This window comes from Capra hircus, chromosome 29, assembly GCF_001704415.2.
Source record: "Capra hircus breed San Clemente chromosome 29, ASM170441v1, whole genome shotgun sequence".
Taxonomy (NCBI): Eukaryota; Metazoa; Chordata; class Mammalia; order Artiodactyla; family Bovidae; genus Capra; species Capra hircus.
In genome coordinates, this window is record NC_030836.1 from 35482017 (window position 1) to 35501719 (window position 19703).

Consider the following 19703-nt stretch of genomic DNA (forward strand, 5'->3'; position numbering starts at 1 on the left):
TAAATATCATTGTATAGCTAAGCTGTAATTCATCTATAACCAGTCTCATAATGATAAACTTTTAGGGGGATTCCAATCTTTTGTTATTATAAATAATGCTATAGAGAATACAGTTGAATGTACATTATTTTTCATTTGTGTGAGTATATCTGGAAGATAAATTCCATATGGCTTCTTTTCTAGCCTCTGAATGTTTTGGTTGAGTTTTTGGAAACATTCCCAAGTTGTACACATCTTTCTTCAATTAAGGAAACCAAAATCGTACACAATATTCCAAGAATAATCTCTCTGGTGCTGAATATAGCAGACTGCTTTTTTTCTCTTTTGTTCTTGCAAATCAGATCTGCCAAAATGGTTAGCCATTTAAAAATGTCCTAACAACTGTTCAAAAAAATAAGGTTTATTAAAAAGAATGACCTAACATTGCTGAAGAATATTAAATATCTAAGCAGTGTAATTTCCAGTTATTTGACCATTTGTCTTTACACATTTTCTTCCTCTTTAGCACATGTTCTTTGTTTTGGTTTCTAACTTCATGAAAGTGTTTGTTAAGGTCAAGGCTGCCCAATATACAAAAATGAAAGTAGTTAACGAGCAAGGGGTAGAATGGAAAAGTACTGTTTTAACTGTCAAGTATGTACGGTGGCTAACTGTTCTGATTTAAAATATTTCATCTCTGGGACTTCGCTGATTAAGACTCCAAGCTTCCAGTGTAGGGGGCATAGGTTCAATCCCTGATCAGGGAAAGAAGATGCCTCATACTGTGCCATGTGGTTGAAAATAAAATGAAATATTTTATCTCATCTGATCACATGCCTTAGCTTTAGAAACTATAATCACCACACAAATATAGAACATCTTTGGACCAGGAATTTGGTAGCTATCACTGTTGGTGCTTCAGGTGTCAGCAATTTGCTTAAGAATTTCCAGTTTCCTTTAATGTTGCTCACTGCTCAATGGTTCAAAGTAATGTAGCAGGCAGAAATAGCCACTAACTCTAAAGAAGCTTGTGGTTTGTTTTTCAAATTTTGTTTATGTTTGGCTGCCCTGGGTCTCCGTTGCGTTGTGCGGGCTTTCTCAAGGTGAGGTGAGCAGAGGCTTCTCTTTGTTGCTGCGCACGTGTTTCTTGTCGCAGTGGCCTCCCCTGTCGTGGAGCGCAGGTTCTAGAGCACGCGGGCTTCAGTAGCTGTGGCGCAGGGGCTAAGACGCTCCCTGGCATGTGGGATCTTCCCAGAACAGGGATCAAACACGTGTCATCCGCATTGGCAGGTGGATTCTTTACCACTGAACCACCAGGGAAGTCCCTTTAAAGAAGTTTTGAGGTATTACTAAACATACCCAAGCCAAATGGCACCACATTCCTTTTTGATAAGAAGTGGAACTTAAATAATTGAAAGCTGTCCAGTGGTTAAGAATCTACCTTCCCGTGCAGGGAATGTGCATTCGATCCCTGGTTTAAGAACTAAGATCCCACACGTGTGAATGTGCTCAGTCACTCTGTTGTGTCTGACTCTTTGCAACCCCATGGACTGTAGCCCTACAAGCTTCTCTGTCTGTGGAATTTTCCAGGCACGGATGCCAGAGTGGGTTGCCATTTCCTTCCCCAGGGGATTTTCCCCACCCAGGGATCAAACCTGAGTCTCTTGCATCTTCTGAATTGGCAAGCAGGTTCTTAACTACTGTACCACTTGGGAAGCCAAGATCCTACGTGCTTAGGGGCAACTAAGCCGGTACAGGGTAACTAGAGGGGAACAAAACATGTGTCATGACAAAACGAACACCCAGTGCAGCCAAAAGTTAACAATAATAAAATTTTAAAAAATAAAATAAAGGGGGTTAGTAGGTTGAAGAACTAAGAGGTCGCAGATAACATGTAAAGTAGATAATGGTTGAGAGTTGACTTTGATTTTCATCAATCACCTCTGAACTCAAATTAGAATTGACTTACAGCTGAGTGATAGAAAACAGTGGAATGCAGGATTGAAAACCCCAAATTTGTTTTCATGATGAAGAATGAGAAAGCCATTCTTCACCTTTTCTCAAGGTAAGAATACTGAGATCAATCTGCACGCTTTGTCACTGTAAATCCAACCTCATAGATCCTGAAAGCTCCAACTTTAATCTTTCTAGGGCAGCAGCCAAGAGCAAAAGGTAAAAAACAACAACAACAACAACAACAACAACAACCATTGCAAGAATAACTTCTCTTGCAAGGATAGGTTATTGGCCCACACATCAGTCTACTTGAAACTGTTACAAAGCTTTTGTTTGGTGATGTTCACTCACCCTTGCGATGTTTAAGCATCACATACCCTTACCAGGTATGTCAGTTGGTATCTTTGCCATATCTGCTTATCTTACTGCTCTCTTAGCACTTCCGTGTAAATAATTTCTATCAGATCTAAAAGGTTGCATTCATAATCAAAACTCAATCACTCAAGTGACAATTGGGCATTTTTAAAATTACTTGTGTCAAATATTCAAATCTATCTGCCTCTCATAGGCTCTTCCTTTAAGGGCAACCTCATATTCTTCAGTTTCATTCTTGGATTTTTTTTTTTTTTTGTATGCATCTCAAAGGAAAAAACTTTTTCTCACATAACTACAATACCATTGTCACATCTAACAAATTTAACAAAACTTCACAAGGTGAGTCTTTTTTTCTGAACTTTTTACTTTGTATTAGGGTATGGCCGATTAACAATGTTGTGATAGTTTCAGGTGAACAGTGAAGGGACTCAACCATACATATACATGTGTCCATTCTCCCCCAAGATCCCCTGCCATCCAAGCTGCCACAAAGCATTGAGCACAGTTCCATGTGCTAGACAGTAGGTCCTTGTTGGTTAATCGTTTTAAATATACCATCCCAAACTCCCTAACTATCCCTCTCTCAAGGCAACCATAAGTTTGTTCTCTAAGTCTGTGAATCTCTTTGTTTTGGAAGTAAGTACATTTGTATAATTTCTTTTTGCTGCTAAGTCACTTCAGTCATGTCTGACTCTGTGTGACCCCATAAAGAGCAGCCCACCAGGCTCCCTCATCCCTGGCATTCTCCAGGCAAGAACACTGGAGTGGGTTGCCATTTCCTTCTCCAATGCATGAAAGTGAAAAATAAAAGTGAAATCACTCAGTCGTGTCCAACCCTCAGCGACCCCATGGCCTGCAGCCTTCCGGGCTCCTCCTTCCGTGGGATTTTCCAGACAAGAGTACTGGAGTGGGGTGCCATTGCCTTCTCCAATAATTTCTTTTTAGATTCTATCTATAAGGGATGTTATATGATATCTCTCCTCTGACTTAATTCACTCAGTGTGATACTCTCTAGGTCCATCCATGTGGCTGCAAATGGCATTATTTCATCTTTTTAATGGCTGAGTAACAGTCCATCATTGTATAGGTGAGTCTTGATTTCATAATATTTTACTATGGAATTCTAATTTAGTGTGTGCATACCAGCCAGCAACAGGTGGTACAACCTTGGTTGTCTCAAAAGATCTGTAAAGGCGGTCCTTCCAAGGTGAGCAACAGCTAAGGCCATGGTGATCGGTTACTCACCCCATGGTGCCTTGTCTGGTCTGCAACCCATTCCCCAAAAAGGAGCAAGATCTAGAGCAACCTGCTGGAAACAACTCAAGTCTTTAGTAGCCCCCATCAAGTACATGTACATCATGTATATCCAAGATGTAACAAGTGATTTAAAAGCTGATTTCAACTATGTTTCTGGACTGCTGTATGCAGAATTCTTTTTATCTCAAAATAGTACAGGCATCATCAAAAGTCTCTGTAGGGCAGGCCTCCAGAAACTCTTTTGAATGCTGCTGACTGTGCTTTTAAGGAGGTGTGCCAGAAAATGTGATCAGTAACGCTTCTCATTACAAGTCAGTAGAGACAGAGCCACATAAGGCACCTCTGGAATTTAGATATCAGGTCCCCTTTTGAGAATAAAACTACTGAGAGTTATATACTTATTTCAAGTAGCCATTTGCAGAAGGAATAGTGCTGTAGGTGAAAACATTGGAGTCAACTCATTTCCAATAAATGAAATATTTGGTGGCATTTCAGGGTATGTGTGTGGATCACAACAAACTGTGGAAAATTGTTAAAGAGATGGGAATACCATATCACCGTACATGCTACCTGAGAAATCTGTATGCAGGTCAAGAAGCAACAACTAGAACTGGACATGGAACAACAGACTGGTACCAAATTGGGAAAGGAGTATGTCAGGGCTGTATATCACCATCCTGCTTTTTTAACTTATATGCAGAGTACATCATGTGAAATGCCAGGCTGGATGAAGCACAAGCTGGAATCAAGACTGCTGGGAGAAACACCAATAACCTCAGATATGGAGATAACACCACCCTTATGGCAGAAAGCAAAGAACTAAAGAACATCTTGATGAAAGTGAAAGAGGAGAGTGAAAAAGTTGGCTTAAAACTCAATATTCAGAAAACTAAGGTGATGGCATCCAGTCCCATCACTTCGTGGCAAATAGATGGGGAAACAGTGAAAACAGTGACAGACTTTATTTTGGGGGGCCCCCCATATCATTGCAGATGGTGACCACAGCCATGAAATTAAAAGACGCTTGCTCCTTGGAAGACAAGCTATGACCAACCTAAACAGCATATTAAAAAGCAGAGACATTACTTTGCTGACAAAGGTCCATATAGTCAAAGCTATGGTTTTTTCAGTAGTCATGTATGGATGTGAGTTGGACCATAAAGAAAGCTGAGCACCGAAGAATTGATGCTTTGGAACTGTGGTGTTGAAGAAGACTCTTGAGAGTCCCTTGGACTGCAAGGAGATCAAACCAGTCAATCCTAAAGGAGATCAGTCCTGCGTGTTCATTGGAAGGACTGATGCAGAAGCTGAAACTCCAGTACTTTGGCCACCTGATGCAAAGAACTGACTTATTGGAAAAGACCCCGGTGCTGGGAAAGATTGAAGGCAGGAGGAGAAGGGGACGCCAGAGGATGAGATGGGTAGATGGCATCATCGACTTGATGGACATGAGTTTGAGTAAGCTCCGGGATTTGGGGATGGACAGGGAAGCCTGGCATTCTGCAGTGCATGGGGTCACAAAGAGTTGGACATGACTGAGTGACTGAACTGAACTGAATGTACATACATATATATATATGTATATTCTTTTTCATATTCTTTTCCATTATGGCTTATCTTGAATATAGTTCCCTGTCCTTTACAGTAGAACCTTGTCATTTATCCATCCTGTATATCATAGTTTGAATCTGCTAATCCCAAATTCCTGGTCCTTCCCTCTCCTACCTCCCCTCCCCCTTGACAGCCACATATCTGCTCTCTATGTCTGCGAGTCTGTTTCTGTTTCAAAGACGGGTTCGTCTGTGTCATATTTTAGATTCCACATGTAAGTGATATCATATAGTATTTGTAAAAGACCACATATTCTATGATTCCATTTATTATAATACAGGAAATATCTAGAAAAGACAAATCTACAGATACCAAGTGAAGCAATGGTTGCCTAAGGCTGGGAGGAGGTGGAGGACAGGAAACACGGAATGACTACTGGTAAGTACAGTAAGGGATTCTTTTGGGTGTAATGAAAATGCTCTAAAATTGGTTATGGTAAGAGTTACATAATTCTGTGAATATTCTAAGAACCGTTCAATTGTGCACCTTAAAAGGGTGAATTCTATGATGTGTGAACTACATCTCAAAGTTTTTATATAAAAAACAGGACAAAACAGCAATAAACAAAAAACCAGAAATAGACAGTGGGGTCGCATAAACTCCCTCTTACCCCGTGAGCCTCTGCCAGAGGCAGAAAAGAACGCTGTACATAGCTTGTTCCACATGTTACCTTCAACTCAAAGGTTTCCAGGTGATTTAAAGCTGAGGGGTTTCATAGACTGCTTCAACATGTATTTAATGATGCACAGAATAACCCATAGAGAATCAAAAAAATGATCCTGGAAGGACAGTTGGGAAGACAGAAAGGTCAAATTTGTAGCTGACTTGGCAGAAAGATCCAACCTAAACTCAATGTTGAGAAATGAAGTAATCGACATTGTCTATATCCTACCCAGTATACTTCCGCCAATTCTCCCTTCATATTTGATTTTCATTCCATTATCACCCCTCCCCCGTCTCCCTCTGTCTCCGGTTCCTTGGAGGTGCCCGTTGATTTAAGACGTTCAGCACAGGACTTGTGTGCTGGTCCAGCGGTTGGGACTTCACCTTCTAGTGCAGGGGGTGCCAGTTCGGTCCATGGTCAGGGAACTAGGATCCCACATTTTTCACAGCCAAAAAAAAAGAACCCTTAAAACATAAAAAACAGAAGCAATATTGTAACAAATTCGATAAAGACTTCAGAAAAAAAAATCTGCGTGCGTGTTCTTAGTCATGTCTGACTCTCTGCGGCCCCATGAACTCTATATAGCCTGCCAGGCTTCTCTAGCCACGGAATTTTTCAGGGAAGAATACTGGAGTGGGTTACCATTTCCTACTCCAAGGGATCTTACCAACCTAGGGATTGAACCCACGTCTTTTGCATCTCCTGCATTGCCAGGTGGATTCTTTATCACTAGCACCAAGATACTCAGCACATTTTATGTTGCCCTTCTTCCCACCTTACACTTCCAGTTTTTGAGTCAGGAGTGGGTATGTGACCTAAGTTTTCCAACCAGAGAATCTCAGGACTCTCATTTGGAAGCCTGGGTCAGAAGCTGTCTTTTCTCCTGGACAGTTTCCTGAGAGTATGTAGGACAGGATCCAAAATGGTCGTGGATGCCTCACTGTTAGCCTGCGGACAAAGTTGCCAGATAAGGAGGACCAGGAGAATCAGAGATGTGAGCCTCAGTTCTGACTGGAACCATGCCCCCTCTCCACATTTTCACCTCTAGATTTTTCCAGTTACATAAGCCTTAATTTACGATTTTTGTTTAAACCATGTTGAGTAGACATTTCTGTTATTTACAGCTGGAAACACAAAGTTGGAATGATAATTCTAATAAATTCTTACCTAACATCTAAACAATATTTTTAAGACTTATAGAACAATGACTGGCAGGTAGTAAGTGCTATATGTTATAGTAATTATTATTGAACTGGTTCCAAACAGGAAAAGGAGTATGTCAAGGCTGTATATTGTCACCCTGCTTATTTAACTTATATGCAGAGTACATTATGAGAAACGCTGGACTGGAAGAAACACAAGCTGGAATCAAGATTGCCAGGAGAAATATCAATAACCTCAGATATGCAGATGACACTACCCTTATGGCAGAAAGTGAAGAGGAACTAGAAAGCCTCTTGGTGAAAGTGAAAGAGGAGAGTGAAAAAGTTGGCTTAAAGCTCAACATTCAGAAAATGAAGATCATGGCATCTGGTCCCATCACTTCATGGCAAATAGATGGGGAAAGAGTGGAAACAGTGACAGACTTTATTTTTTGGGCTCCAAAATCACTGCAGATGGTGACTGCAGCCAAGAAATTAAAAGATGCTTACTCCTTGGAAGAAAAGTTATGACCAACCTAGATAGCATATTCAAAAGCAGAGACATTACTTTGCCGACTAAGGTCCATCTAGTCAAGGCTATGGTTTTTCCAGTAGTCATGTATGGATGTGAGAGTTGGACTGTGAAGAAGGCTGAGCGCTAAAGAATTGATGCTTTTGAACTGTGGTGTTGGAGAAGACTTTTGAGAGTCCCTTGGACTGCAAGGAGATCCAACCAGTCCATTCTGAAGATCAACCCCAATCCCAGATCAACCCTGGGATTTCTTTGGAAGGAAGGATGCTAAAGCTGAAACTCCAATACTTTGACCACCTCATGCAAAGAGTTGACTCACTGGAAAAGACTTTGATGCTGGGAGGAATGGGGGCAGAAGGGACCGACAGAGGATGAGATGGCTGGATGGCATCCCTGACTCGATGGACGTCAGTCTGAGTGAACTCCGGGAGTTGGTGATGGACAGGGAGGCCTGGCGTGCTGCTATTCATGAGGTCGCAAAGAGTCGGACACGACTGAGCAACTGAACTGAACTGAACTGAATCTATTTACTTAACAAAGCATTATCAATAAGACAATGGAAAACAAAAGAGAAGGGCATCATTCCTTTCACCATTGTAAACGTAATTATAGAGTGTTATTCCATATAGAACATTCAGAAACACAGAAATATGTTGAGAAGATTTTAAAAATCATTTATAATCTCACTCCCTAGAAAAAAATATTTTGGTTTATTTTCTTCCAGTCTTTTAAATATAAAATTGAAATCATTCTATGTACGCAGCTTTTGTATTCTCTGCCTTTAAAACATTTACCTTATTTCATAAGCATTTTCCCATCCTTTCTTCTCATTTTGTATTATTTCCCTAGGATGGAGTCCTAGAAATGAAATAAGTGAGACTTGCACTGGGACTTGCAGTGGGACTCCTTTGAACTTGAAGTGAGATAATGGATACGAGAGACATTTGAAGATTGAAAAGCACTATACAGATACGAGCTACTATGGTAATATCATTATCTCTTCCCCTGAGCTTGCTCCTCCTCCTCCTGAATTCTGTTTTGCTGAATTTCAGGAGAATGGTAACTACCACTATAAACAGCCAGCCATATTTACCTACTGTGTTGTATCAAGAACTTATCATGTACTATGCACTGAGCTAAACACATAAATACTTTATCCATTAGTCTTTGGAAGATTCCTGCTGAAAAGGTGAAAGTATCCTATTTTGCCAAGAAAATTCTCATCTTTGATGGAATTAAATCATTTAAGCCCACACAACCAGAAATTATAGAGCAGGTATTCGAACCTTAAAGTTCATCTGAGTCTAAAGTCCCTGCTTTAACTGCTTGTTCTCTGCTACGAGGTCCTGCCTTTCCCCCAGTTGGCATTTCTTTTGTATTCCTCAGTCATTGAGTGGGGCACTTTCTGTCCCGTTGTCACTCTCACTTCTTTCTTTTTCTTTGTAAAGTCTTTGTTGAATTCGTTATAATATTGGTTCTGTTTTATATTTCAATGTTTTTGCCACAAGGCATGTGGGATCTTAGATCCCTGGCCAGGTATCAAACCCACACCCCTTGCGTTGGAAGGCAAAATCTGAACCACTGAACCACCAGGAAAATCCCTCTTCTCTGCAGTTCTACATCTTCTGCCCTAGTTCAGCCTCTCATTTGTCTTCCCTGGATGGTTTCAACAGCCTCCTGGTCTGATGAATCCCTCATCTGTCCTCCTGCTGACAGAGAGATTTTTCTAAACTGCAAATCTGACCGTTATTTAATGGTTCCCCAGATCTGTCAAGATAAGGTTCAAAATCTTTAGTGAGGATCCTTATTTCTCATGATCCCACTTCTTCTGTTGCTCCCACGTAGGTCATGCGTTTTCACGTTTCCCTGTCCATACCCAGACCAATGCCTTGGCTAGCTGTAGCTGCCTTCTTTGTCCAGGCGACACCCATCTCTTCAAACTCGGGAAAAACTCTTCTTATTTGGGACGTTTTCTCTGTTGTCATCACACTTTTTCACATTGAACCAACAACCTTTATTTATTAAGCAAATTGAGAACAAGAAGTATATGTTATTTCACTTTATATCCCAACTAAAATATATGGTGTGCTGCAGGTGCTAAATAAATATCTTCCAAATGAATTTTTATGTGACTTTCCTCATCAGGAAATGTCAGGGCTTGCTTATTAATGAAATGTACACTGTCCACAAAAACATTACGCTCTATGTGGCATGTGAAGTACTGTGCTTGGTTTTGAAGTTTACATTTTTATTATTTATTTATTTAGACTGTGCTGGATTGCGGGGATCTAGTTCCCTGACCAGGGATGGAACTCAGGCCCCCTGCACTGGGAGCTTGGAGTCTTAGCCACTGGACCACTGGAGAAGTCCCTGGAGTCTAGGTTTTTAGAGGCTGATTACTAAATTGAAATTTATAAACAGGTGTAAAGAAGGAAAGAAGGTCTGATTAACAATGTTGCATGTAAAATGGTTACAGAAATGAATCTGTGTACATGAAGAAAAAGACTTCAAGAATGGGGAGGGCAAGATGTGATATAATAGTCATCTTCACATATATGATGAAAATGACCTCGATAAAGACAAAATTTCTAATCATAGAACTCTGAGCTTCTCCATACTACCATGATGGCTATTATAAAAAGGATCTTTGCACAGGATAGAAAGATGCCCCAAATATCAACACATTCAAACTATGACTTGGGACTTCTCAAGCTGAGTAATTTCACATCCACTTTTCTGAAAAGCAAGTCCCATGTAGAAATCACCAACAATAAGAAATTTCAGTGTAAGCAGTTCTCAGCACTGAAGTTTTTATCATCATTTTATATTTTCCACACTGAAAGCAGGGGAAGTCATTTTAAAAAGCACCGAACAAGAACACTAGAAAATGTGGTGTCATTATGGACAGCTGAGAAAATAGCCATTGCACAGAGGCAGAACAGCCCAAGTACAAGGAGGGAATGGGATGTGTCCTTTCAAATGAAGAATCAGGGACAACAAATAAAGGAAGATAAACAGACAGAGCCACATGCAATACAACTCCTCCAAAAGTGATTTGCAGCCAGAGGCAGATTTTCTGCAGAGCTAACTAAACTCCAGGACCACTCTCTTGCCCTCGTCTCCTCCAAGACCTCAGTAGGGACTGTCAAGATCTCACGTTTGTCTGTACAAGGACGCCCAAGATTCACAACTTGTTTGCTTCAAGCCTGTCAACCAGTTTACCAGCAAAGTATGTTTCAAGCACTATATTTCAGCCACACCTACACATCCAGATGGTAATCAGTTAAATCAATATTATCATTGAAAACAAAAGATATTTGCATGAAAACTCCAGTGCCAGATTCTTTCTTCTGTCTAGACCTTGCTCTGGCGTGATCGAATTTGGGTATCCTGTACTGATTTTTAAGTACTTGATATTTTTGTTGATTTGACTTGATTGAAAATCAAATCCTACTTTAATTTAGACCAGCAGGAAGTGTAAGAGAGGCTTTATATGTGAAAATATTAAAATATAGATATTTTCACGTATGAAGCCTGAAGCTGAAACTCTTGCACGCTCAGTTGCTCAGTTGTGTCTGAGTCTGTGACCCCTGGACTGTAGCCCTCCAGGCTTCTCTCTCTGTCCATGGGATTCTCCAGGCAAGAATACTGGAATGGGTTGTCATTTCCTTTTCCAGGGGATCTTTCTGACCCAGGAGTCGAGCCCATGCCTCTTGCATTGGCAGGTGGATTCTTTACCACTGAGCCACCTGGGAAGACTGAAGCTGAAACTCGCATAAAATTAAACCTTTCTGCTTTTTACAGTGGGTCCCTGTGAGAAGTGATCCAAGCTGTTCAACATCAGTGGCAAAGGGAACATGGAAGCTTTTCAAGCAGGAGAGAAATATGAGAGACCTAGGGAACTTTCTAATTTCTCTTTGTGTGTGTGTGTGTAAAGAAGTATTTACTGATTTATTTGACTGCCAGGTCTTAGTTGCAGCATGTAGGATCTAGTTCCCTGACCAGGGATCAAACCCAGGCTTCCTGCATTAGAAATGCAGAGTCTGTCACTCAACCATAGGGAAGTCCCTCTAATTTTTCTTGAGTTACATTTTTGTAGAGTGGCTTCTCTGTAAATAAAAGAGATTTCTATGGCTCCTCAGGATCTTTTAGGTAACCTGACCAACCATCTTATATTTCCTATTTATTACAAATGCCCTAACATACTTCAACGAAGTGAAATACTCACATAGTCTTTAAAAAAATATTTATTTTTATTTACTCATTTACGCAGCAGGTCTTAGTTTCAGCACACAAGATATTTCAGTTGCTGCGTGTGGGATCTAGTCCGCTAACCAGGGATTGAACCTGCATTGGAGGCACAGAGTCCTAGCCACTGTGCTAGGGCTAAGGACCACCAGGGAAGTCCCACTCACATATTCTTACATGACTTGTGTTTTTCAAAGCCATGTCTTTGCTTGCATTGTTCCTTCCATGCTTTTTGTGCTCTCCTGCACAGCCTTTGTGTATAACAGGAAGTCTCAGATATAAGCTCTTCTATGATCTTTGCCTGATGTCTTCAGCCAGATGTAACCAGCTTCTTCCTCCAATTTATTCCTTAAAGAACGCAGACAGTTCTCTTGGGCCATTTACAGCTTTGCACTTAGTGCTATCCTTATGCATGCACAGGTTTCGTCCTCTCTGCTAGATTGTAAAGCTCATTTAGTTTTGTGTTCCCTCCACAAATATTTTTTGAATGTCTATTAAGTACAAGCACTACGTGGGGGTACAGAAATGAACCAAACCTGACTCCTCCCTTCATGATGTAATAAAAGAGACAACAAAGAAAAATAAATGATTGATGTTTAGTTTACAAACAGTGTGTCAGAGGTATGTGCAGAATGTTTGGGGGAACATAGAGGAGGTGTGTCAGCTCAGCCTTGGGGTAGAAGGGAGAGAGCAGGAAACGTCTGTGAGCAGGTGCTAGTGGAAGCGAGTTAGCCATGGATGGTGGGGTGGGTTTGGGGGTCAGAGGATGCATTCTGAGTATGGCTTATTTATTTATTTATAAAATTTTTAAAACGAACAACATTTTTCTTTATATTTATGTTTATTTGGCTGTGCCAGGTCTTAGTTTCAGCTTGCAGGATTTTCTAGTTGTGGCACGTGGAATATTTAGCTGCAGCATGTGGGATCTAGTTGCCTGACCAAGTATCAAACCTGGAGCCCTCTGCACTGGGAACAAGGAGTCTTAGCCACTGGACCACCAGGGAAATTCCTAGGTATTATATATTTGAAGGCTACCAGTTATAGGCCAAGGCCAAGCTTAGAACCTGTTCATATTTATGGCCCACACTGCAATGTTCAAACACCTGAGTTAAACCAAGGCCATTCGACTATAAAGTATTCACCATTCTATTTTGTGATGAGAAAAAGTAATGTAGTGAGTTGTTAAAAATTTACATTGTACCTGTCTTTGAAATTATAAAATTATGACCATTCTGTTTTTATTGTTGTTCAATGTTCTTTAATGAAACAGTGGTGATAACATATCAGTTCAGTTCAGTTGCTCAGTCATGTCCGAATCTTTGCGACCTCATGAACTGCAGCACGCCAGGCCTCCCTGTCCATCACCAGCTCCTGGAGTTTACCCAAACCCATGTCCATTGAGTCGGTGATGCCATCCAGCCATCTCTTCCTCTGTCATCCTTTTCACCTCCTGCCCTCAATCCCTCCCAGCATCAGTGTCTTTTCAAATGAGTCAGCTCTTCGCATGCGGTGGCCAAAGTGTTGGAGTTTCAGCTTCAACATCAGTCCTTCCAATGAACACCCAAGACTGATCTCTTTTAGGAAGGACTGGTTGGATCTCCTCGCAGTCCAAGGGACGCTTAACAGTCTTCTCCAACACCACAGTTCAAAAGCATCAATTCTTCGGTCATGTCTTAATGTTTTATTTAGAAAACTAAAACACTGGCAATTGTAAATAGTTGATTTGCAATGTTGTGCTACTTTCTGCTGTACATCAAAGTGATTCCATTATATGTATGTATATATATATTTTTATATTCTTTTCCATTATGGTTTATCATAGGGTATTGACTATAGTTCCCTGTGCTATACAGTAGGACCTTGTTTATCCATTCTATATATAATAGTTTGCATCCGCTAATCCCAAACTCCTAATCCACCTCTCCCCAACCCTTGGCAACCACAAATCTGTTCTCTATATCTGAAAACACTGGTAAGTTTAAATGCTACTCCAATTTTAAAAATTTTGTTTTACTGATCCATGATGTTCAAGAATCAAGCTCTCAAACATATTAGTGGATTAGAATTCCCTGGAGAGCTTTAAAAAATATCTTGAATCCCTTATGTCACTTTAGCCTTAGTGATTTAAAATTTCTGAGGTAGGAGCTCAGGAATTTGTCTTTTTATAAAACTTCTTCATCGATTTTTTGAAAAGCATCCTAATCTGGGAGCAACTGCTCTAGCTGGATTTACCTTACCTGAAAACACGTCAAACGGATGAGTGGGCACTGCTCATATAAGGATACATTTAGGGAAATAAACCATTTCCCCCCCCCCCCAAATGAAATGCACACAACTTAAGTGTTCATAAAAGATAACTCTTTTAGAAGGAAGTCTGATTCTTAAGAAGAGAGAAGAAATAGAAGGTTATGTTAGGCCTTTTCTTTTTGTTAACAAAGGGTAATGAAGTGACAACAGAGTGCTCTTCAAATGACTTGGTCACTGACATGAGCATATTTAGGGTGAAAAATTATCATTTGAAAATTGCAAGACTAGGTATGCTTCCATGAGTATCACTTAGTTAAGGGAGAGTAACATTCTGAAGTCAAGAACATTGATGAACAGGGAAACAAAGTTTTATTAATGATCCTTCTGTGACCTGAAAATGCAAATAAACTTCTTTCAGGACCTAACTAATTTTATTTTATTTACTTATTAAAATAAATTAAAGGGTTTATTTATTTTTTTCATGTGGGATACCAATTTCCTGACCAGGGATGGAACCCACATCCCCTGCATTGAAAGCATGGAGTCTTAACCACTAGAACACCAGGAAGTCCCCAGGATCTAACTAATTTTAGATAGAAACCCCCCCAGGTCATTTTTCTACAAATCCTTCTATCCCATGATATTAAAGCTCATCCTTGAATACACAGTCCCAAAAGCATGAATACTGGGGCCACTACTTTGAACTCAGGGAATTTCACTTGCTTTTCCCCTAGCATTTAGAGTCATAGAAATTTAGACATCTCTGAGATGAGTTCCTAATTTTGTGTTCCTAATTTTCTCAGAGGGTCTGTAGAACTCACCTAAGGCTCCAAAGTGGAATTAGGTCTTTCACAGTCCCTTGATACTGTTTCCATGCATATTCTCACAGAAATTTGTACTTCATGCTTTTTACTACTGTACATTCATTTTTCATTGAATCACACAAATTGGTGAATTAAGACAGGTTCTTAATATTCCCACTTGACAGGGGAGGAAAGACAGTCACATGATGAAGGGTATATCCATAGCTATAAGGCTGCACCAGTCAACTCTGGCTGCCAGAAGAAAACATCACAGACTGGGTGGCTAAACAGTAGGAATTTGTTTCTCACAGTCGTGGAGGCTGTGAAGTCCAAGAGCATGATGCTGGCCAGCTTGGCTTTCTGATGATGAGGGCTCTCCTCCTGGCCTTCTCACTGTGCCCTCACATGTTGGGGGTGGGGGTGGGGGTGGGGGGTGGGGGTAGGTGGGTGAGCATGGAACAAGCTCTCTGTTCTCTTCTTGCTGCTGCTAAGTCACTTCAGTTGTGTCCGACTCTGTGCGACCCCAGAGATGGCAGCCCACCAGGCTCCCCCGTCCCTGAGATTCTCCAGGCAAGAACACTGGAGTGGGTTGCCATTTCCTTCTCCAATGCATAAAAGTGAAAAGTGAAAACTGAAAGTGAAGTCGCTCAGTTGTGTCCAACTGTTTGCGACCCCATGGACTGCAGCCTACCAGGCTCCCCTGTCCATGGGATTTTCCAGGCAAGAGTACTGGAGTGGGGTGCCATTGCCTTCTCCGTGTTCTCTTCTTAGAAGGGCACTAATCCCCTCTTCAGGGGTTGCCCGGCAGCTCAGATGGTAAAGAATCTGTCTGCAATACAGAAGACCCGGGTTTGCTCTCTGGGTGGGGAAGATGCCCTGGAGAAAGGAATGGCAACACACTTCATTATTCTTGCCTGGAGAATCCCATGGACAAGAATTCTGCGGAGTTACAGTCCATGGGGTCACAAAGAGTCAGATAGGACTGAGTGACAAACACTTCCACTTTCAATCCCCTCTTGAGGGCCGCTCATGACTTCATCTAACCCTAATTACCTCCCAAAGGCTCCATCATTTTGGGAATCAAGGCCTCAGCAGGCATGAATGTTGGAGAGGATACACTTTGGTCCATAACAATAGCTGAAGGCTGAACTAGGGCGAGAATCCCGCAGAACGGATTTCCATGATGCTGCACAAACATGAGCCGGCGTGTCCAGGATGAGGGGACCTGCACTGTGACCTACCTATGTCTTGTCAGTGGCAGGAGAGCTTTGGAAAGAACAAGGGGAGCAAGTGGGCTTTCCTGGTGGCTCAGACCGTAAAGAACCCGCCTGCCAGGGTCCATCCCCGGGTTGTGAAGATCCCCTGGGGGAGGAAATGGCTACCCAGTCCAGTCTTCTTGCCTGGAGAATCCCACGGACAGAGAAGCCTGGTGGGCTACAGTCCATGGGTGGCAAAGAGACACAAATGAGGGACTAAACAACAACAAAGGGTAGCAAGTGTCATAGTAGGGAACAGGGCTCTGGGGATTCGGAAGCAGAGGCGAGCAGAGGAAGAGAAAGATGTTTACAACACGTAACGGGAGCGAGGACAGTGCAGGCATGGAGAGGACTCTGTAACGGAAAGGTGCAGACTGTCTTTGGGGAATGGGGCAGAGCCTGTTCAAGTCCAGGACCGGGCGCGTCCTGCTGTGGGGCTGGAAAGTCCGGCGTTCTGGTTGGACACTGTCTCTTCGCTTTTACCGTCTGTTTCCTGGGGGTAGAGACCCCGCTCTCTATGTATTTGGAAACGAGCAAGGACGCTGCAGAGGGTGGTCCATAAAGCTCACGGCTGCAGAGAGGAAACAAAGCCGGCGGCGCCCCAGCACCGCGAGGCCGTGCCCGCTGTGAACCGAGTAGTACGGCGTCTCCCAGCTGGAGTGGAAGCTCAGCGGGGCACGCAGGCAGAGAGAAGCAGGTCTCTTGCTAGCGATCGTCAACCGAACAAGAAAGAAAAACGATCTTTTCCTGAAACATACGAGGAAGGCCTGGACCTGGGCTCTGAGGTCAACGTGGTCCTCGCACCGCTGGTCTCCGGTGGGAGGAAGCTATCCCGGGCTCTAGTGGCCGCCGGCAAGGAGGAGGAAGGCTGAGGCCTAAGGACCAGCGGTCGAGAGCTTGCAAACAGCGGCTCGGGGCGGGCGGCAGGCTGGGACGGGGCGCGCCCTGCGGGGGTTGGGGCGGAGGAACGCAGCCTCTTGCAGCCCTTTCTCTGGCCGGGAGGACGGCCTTCTGCAAACCTGCCTGGACTCGGAACAATTCATCCTGTTTTTCCTTTAAAAAAAATAAAAAATAAAAATCCTGTTTTTCATAAAATCATTGTCAGAACCCCGAAGAGGGCGGTACCCGAAGGAATCTGGAAAATAGCCCGCAGGGGCGGGCAGCGGGGCGTGTCTGGTGTCGGGCGGCTGCAGGAGAACAGAAGGGCGCAGTGCAGGCAGATAACCAGGGGGGTGCTGGCGGCCCAAGCGCACCCTGCCCGGGCCTCCCCCAACCCCGCGCACACCCCCGCGTCCCAGAGCAGCCGGGGTCCGGCGGGGCGGGGCATCAGCACCTGGGGGCGGGACCGGGCGGGGTGCGAGGCTGGAGCGGAGGGAGGGGCGAGCTCTTCCGCCCCCTGATTGGGTCTGGGCTGAACGAGGGGCGGTGTGTTGCGGTAGTTCTGCGGGTCGGCATTGGGCGCCAAAGATGGAGGGTGTGGTTTTGTGAAGTCAGTTCCGGTCGGTGTAAAACCCTAGGGGCGGCGGCGAACAAGCTTCAGATGCTTCTGGGTCGCGGTGGGGACGCTCGGGCGTCCGTTTGTGTGAGCTTGAGAGCCGAGCGCTAGAGCGACCCGGCGAGGGATGGCGGCCACCGGGACCGCGGCCACCGCGGCCACTGGCAAACTCCTGGTCGTGCTGCTGCTCGGGCTCACAGCTCCCGCCGCGGCGCTGGCCGGCTACATTGAGGTGGGGACCGGGCGAGCGCCCGAGCCCTTTCTTATGCGCCCGCGGGGGAGCGCGGCCTGCCGAGGGGTCCGGGCCGGGAGGGGGTCGCGGCGCGCGGGGCGGTGGGGGTGGTCCGGCGCTGCGGCGGGTCTGGAGCGCCTCCCCCGCCCGCCCCGGCTTGGCGCAGTGCTTGGCGCTGGAGGTCGGGCTGTCTCCGCCGCCGCAGAGGCCAAATGAAAGGCATCGGGGTTGCGGGGGGCAGCGGGCCGCCTCGGCCGCCCCAGCCCCCATCCCGCCCGCGGCGCCGCCACATCCTCTGCGGACCCTGCGAAGCCCAGACGCCCACTCCGCCGTCCCCCGGGAGCGCGCGAGCCTCTGCCATGCGCCCTGCAGCCCGGGACCCGGTGCGGCTGGGCTCGCTCCGGGAGCGGCCGTGCCAACCCGGGCCCCGTGCGGCGCCCGGGCTTCCCACCGGGAGCGGTGGATGCGGCCTTTGTTGGCGAGTGGGCCGGGCCGCGGGGATGCGGGCGCCCGGACAGCGCCCGGCACCGGAGCGGCTCCGCTCCCCGCAGCGGGTGCGCCCTCTGCTTCCTGTGCGCCTCCCGCTCCGGATCCCGGCTCTGGCGTCGGACCTTCGGGAGGGATTGTTAAATACAATCCGGTTGCCTGACTCTGATGAACCAGGGGAAACCCTTCTCCGCTGTCGGCGTAGCTCCCTTTTGTGGTGGGTTTCAGCGAGCAGGGACAGTACCCGTGAATACGTTGTAAAAAACTCTGGTTGAAGCGTACTTTTTCGGCGTAGTTTCCCCGCACCTGGCGACCTCGCGAACGCACACGTCTGTGCCGGGCGATGGTCCAGTGCTTGCGTGTCCGGAAGGTTCGCTGGGGTCAGGGGGTCCTGCCTTGTGGCCTGGACCTGGCCGCTTGTAGAAACCTTTCTGTCCACGAGGGAGACATGGGACTTTATTTTTACTTGGTATCTCGAAATAGTGCTTGAACTGTAGGACTGGAATGTGCGTTTCTGGTGTAGTTTATTTCCCCTCTTCGCTCTTTTGCAAATTACAATGGCTTTTTGCGGAGTTAGCTAATTTCAGAGAGAAGTGAGACTGGATTTGATTTCACAGGCATTGACTGAAGAGTTTCTAATAAAAACCCACAGAACGTGTTTTTCTACAGAAAGTGGAAATATTTCCACGATTAGAAATAGTCGACTCTAGAGCAAACCTCCAGTGAAACAGCTTAAAACGTCCTGTTCATCCTGCTTAAAGCTTTGATTCTTCAGGGGCGGGGAGCGGGGTGGTGGTGGAGGAAGTTTCAGGTAGAAATAGTTAATGCTTATGTAAGCATACTTTTAGATTAGGATTCTTTTCGTTTCCACGCAGTGGTTAGAGTTACGTCTGTGATCCACGATATGGTGTCGCAGGGAAGCACGCTAGATGAGTGGGGTGGGAGGGAAAGGAAAAAGCTTTTGTTTGGAACGTAGAATTTAACTCTTAGGGCAGGATGTCACAAACCATTGTTCACATTCTTTTACCTAACTTCCCAGAGGTATGAGTAACTTCAGGCACTAGTGAATTTACAATCAAGGGTTCATCAGTTTTAAAGAATGTCTTCCTTTCAGGTCTAAACGGGCACTTGAATGCCTGCAGAGAAAGAGCAGTGAACAATACCAGAATTAGCTGTTGTGGATTAAGTTTGGTTATTATCCACATCATTGTTCAGTCGGAAAGTCCGACTAGACAGAAAGTGGAAATAGACATTTCCCTAAAATGGTGTTTGAATGCGGTTTTAGGAAAACTTCTCATCTTCGGAGCTGTATTTTTGCCCACCCTTACTACATTATCTTTCAGATGGTTTTTTCTTTTGTCCAAAAGGCAGAATTTCCTTCATACATATATAATTTGGTTTTGTTTATTTGCTTCCAGGC

General features: G+C 44.3%; 1 protein-coding gene across 6 annotated transcripts in view; it reads left to right on the forward strand.

Moving 5' to 3' along the window:
- The window catches only part of APLP2 (amyloid beta precursor like protein 2), a 62864-nt gene continuing 60753 nt past the window's right edge, over window positions 17593-19703 (forward strand). For 4 of the 6 annotated variants that reach the window (XM_018043160.1, XM_018043163.1, XM_018043164.1 and 1 more), the window contains exon 1: window positions 17593-17797. In XM_018043160.1, coding sequence (XP_017898649.1) covers window positions 17693-17797 — 105 coding nt within the window. In that variant the 5' untranslated portion in view covers window positions 17593-17692. The remainder of the gene's footprint in view (window positions 17798-19703) is intronic. The other 2 variants (XM_018043162.1, XM_018043166.1) reach the window with 1 other exon arrangement.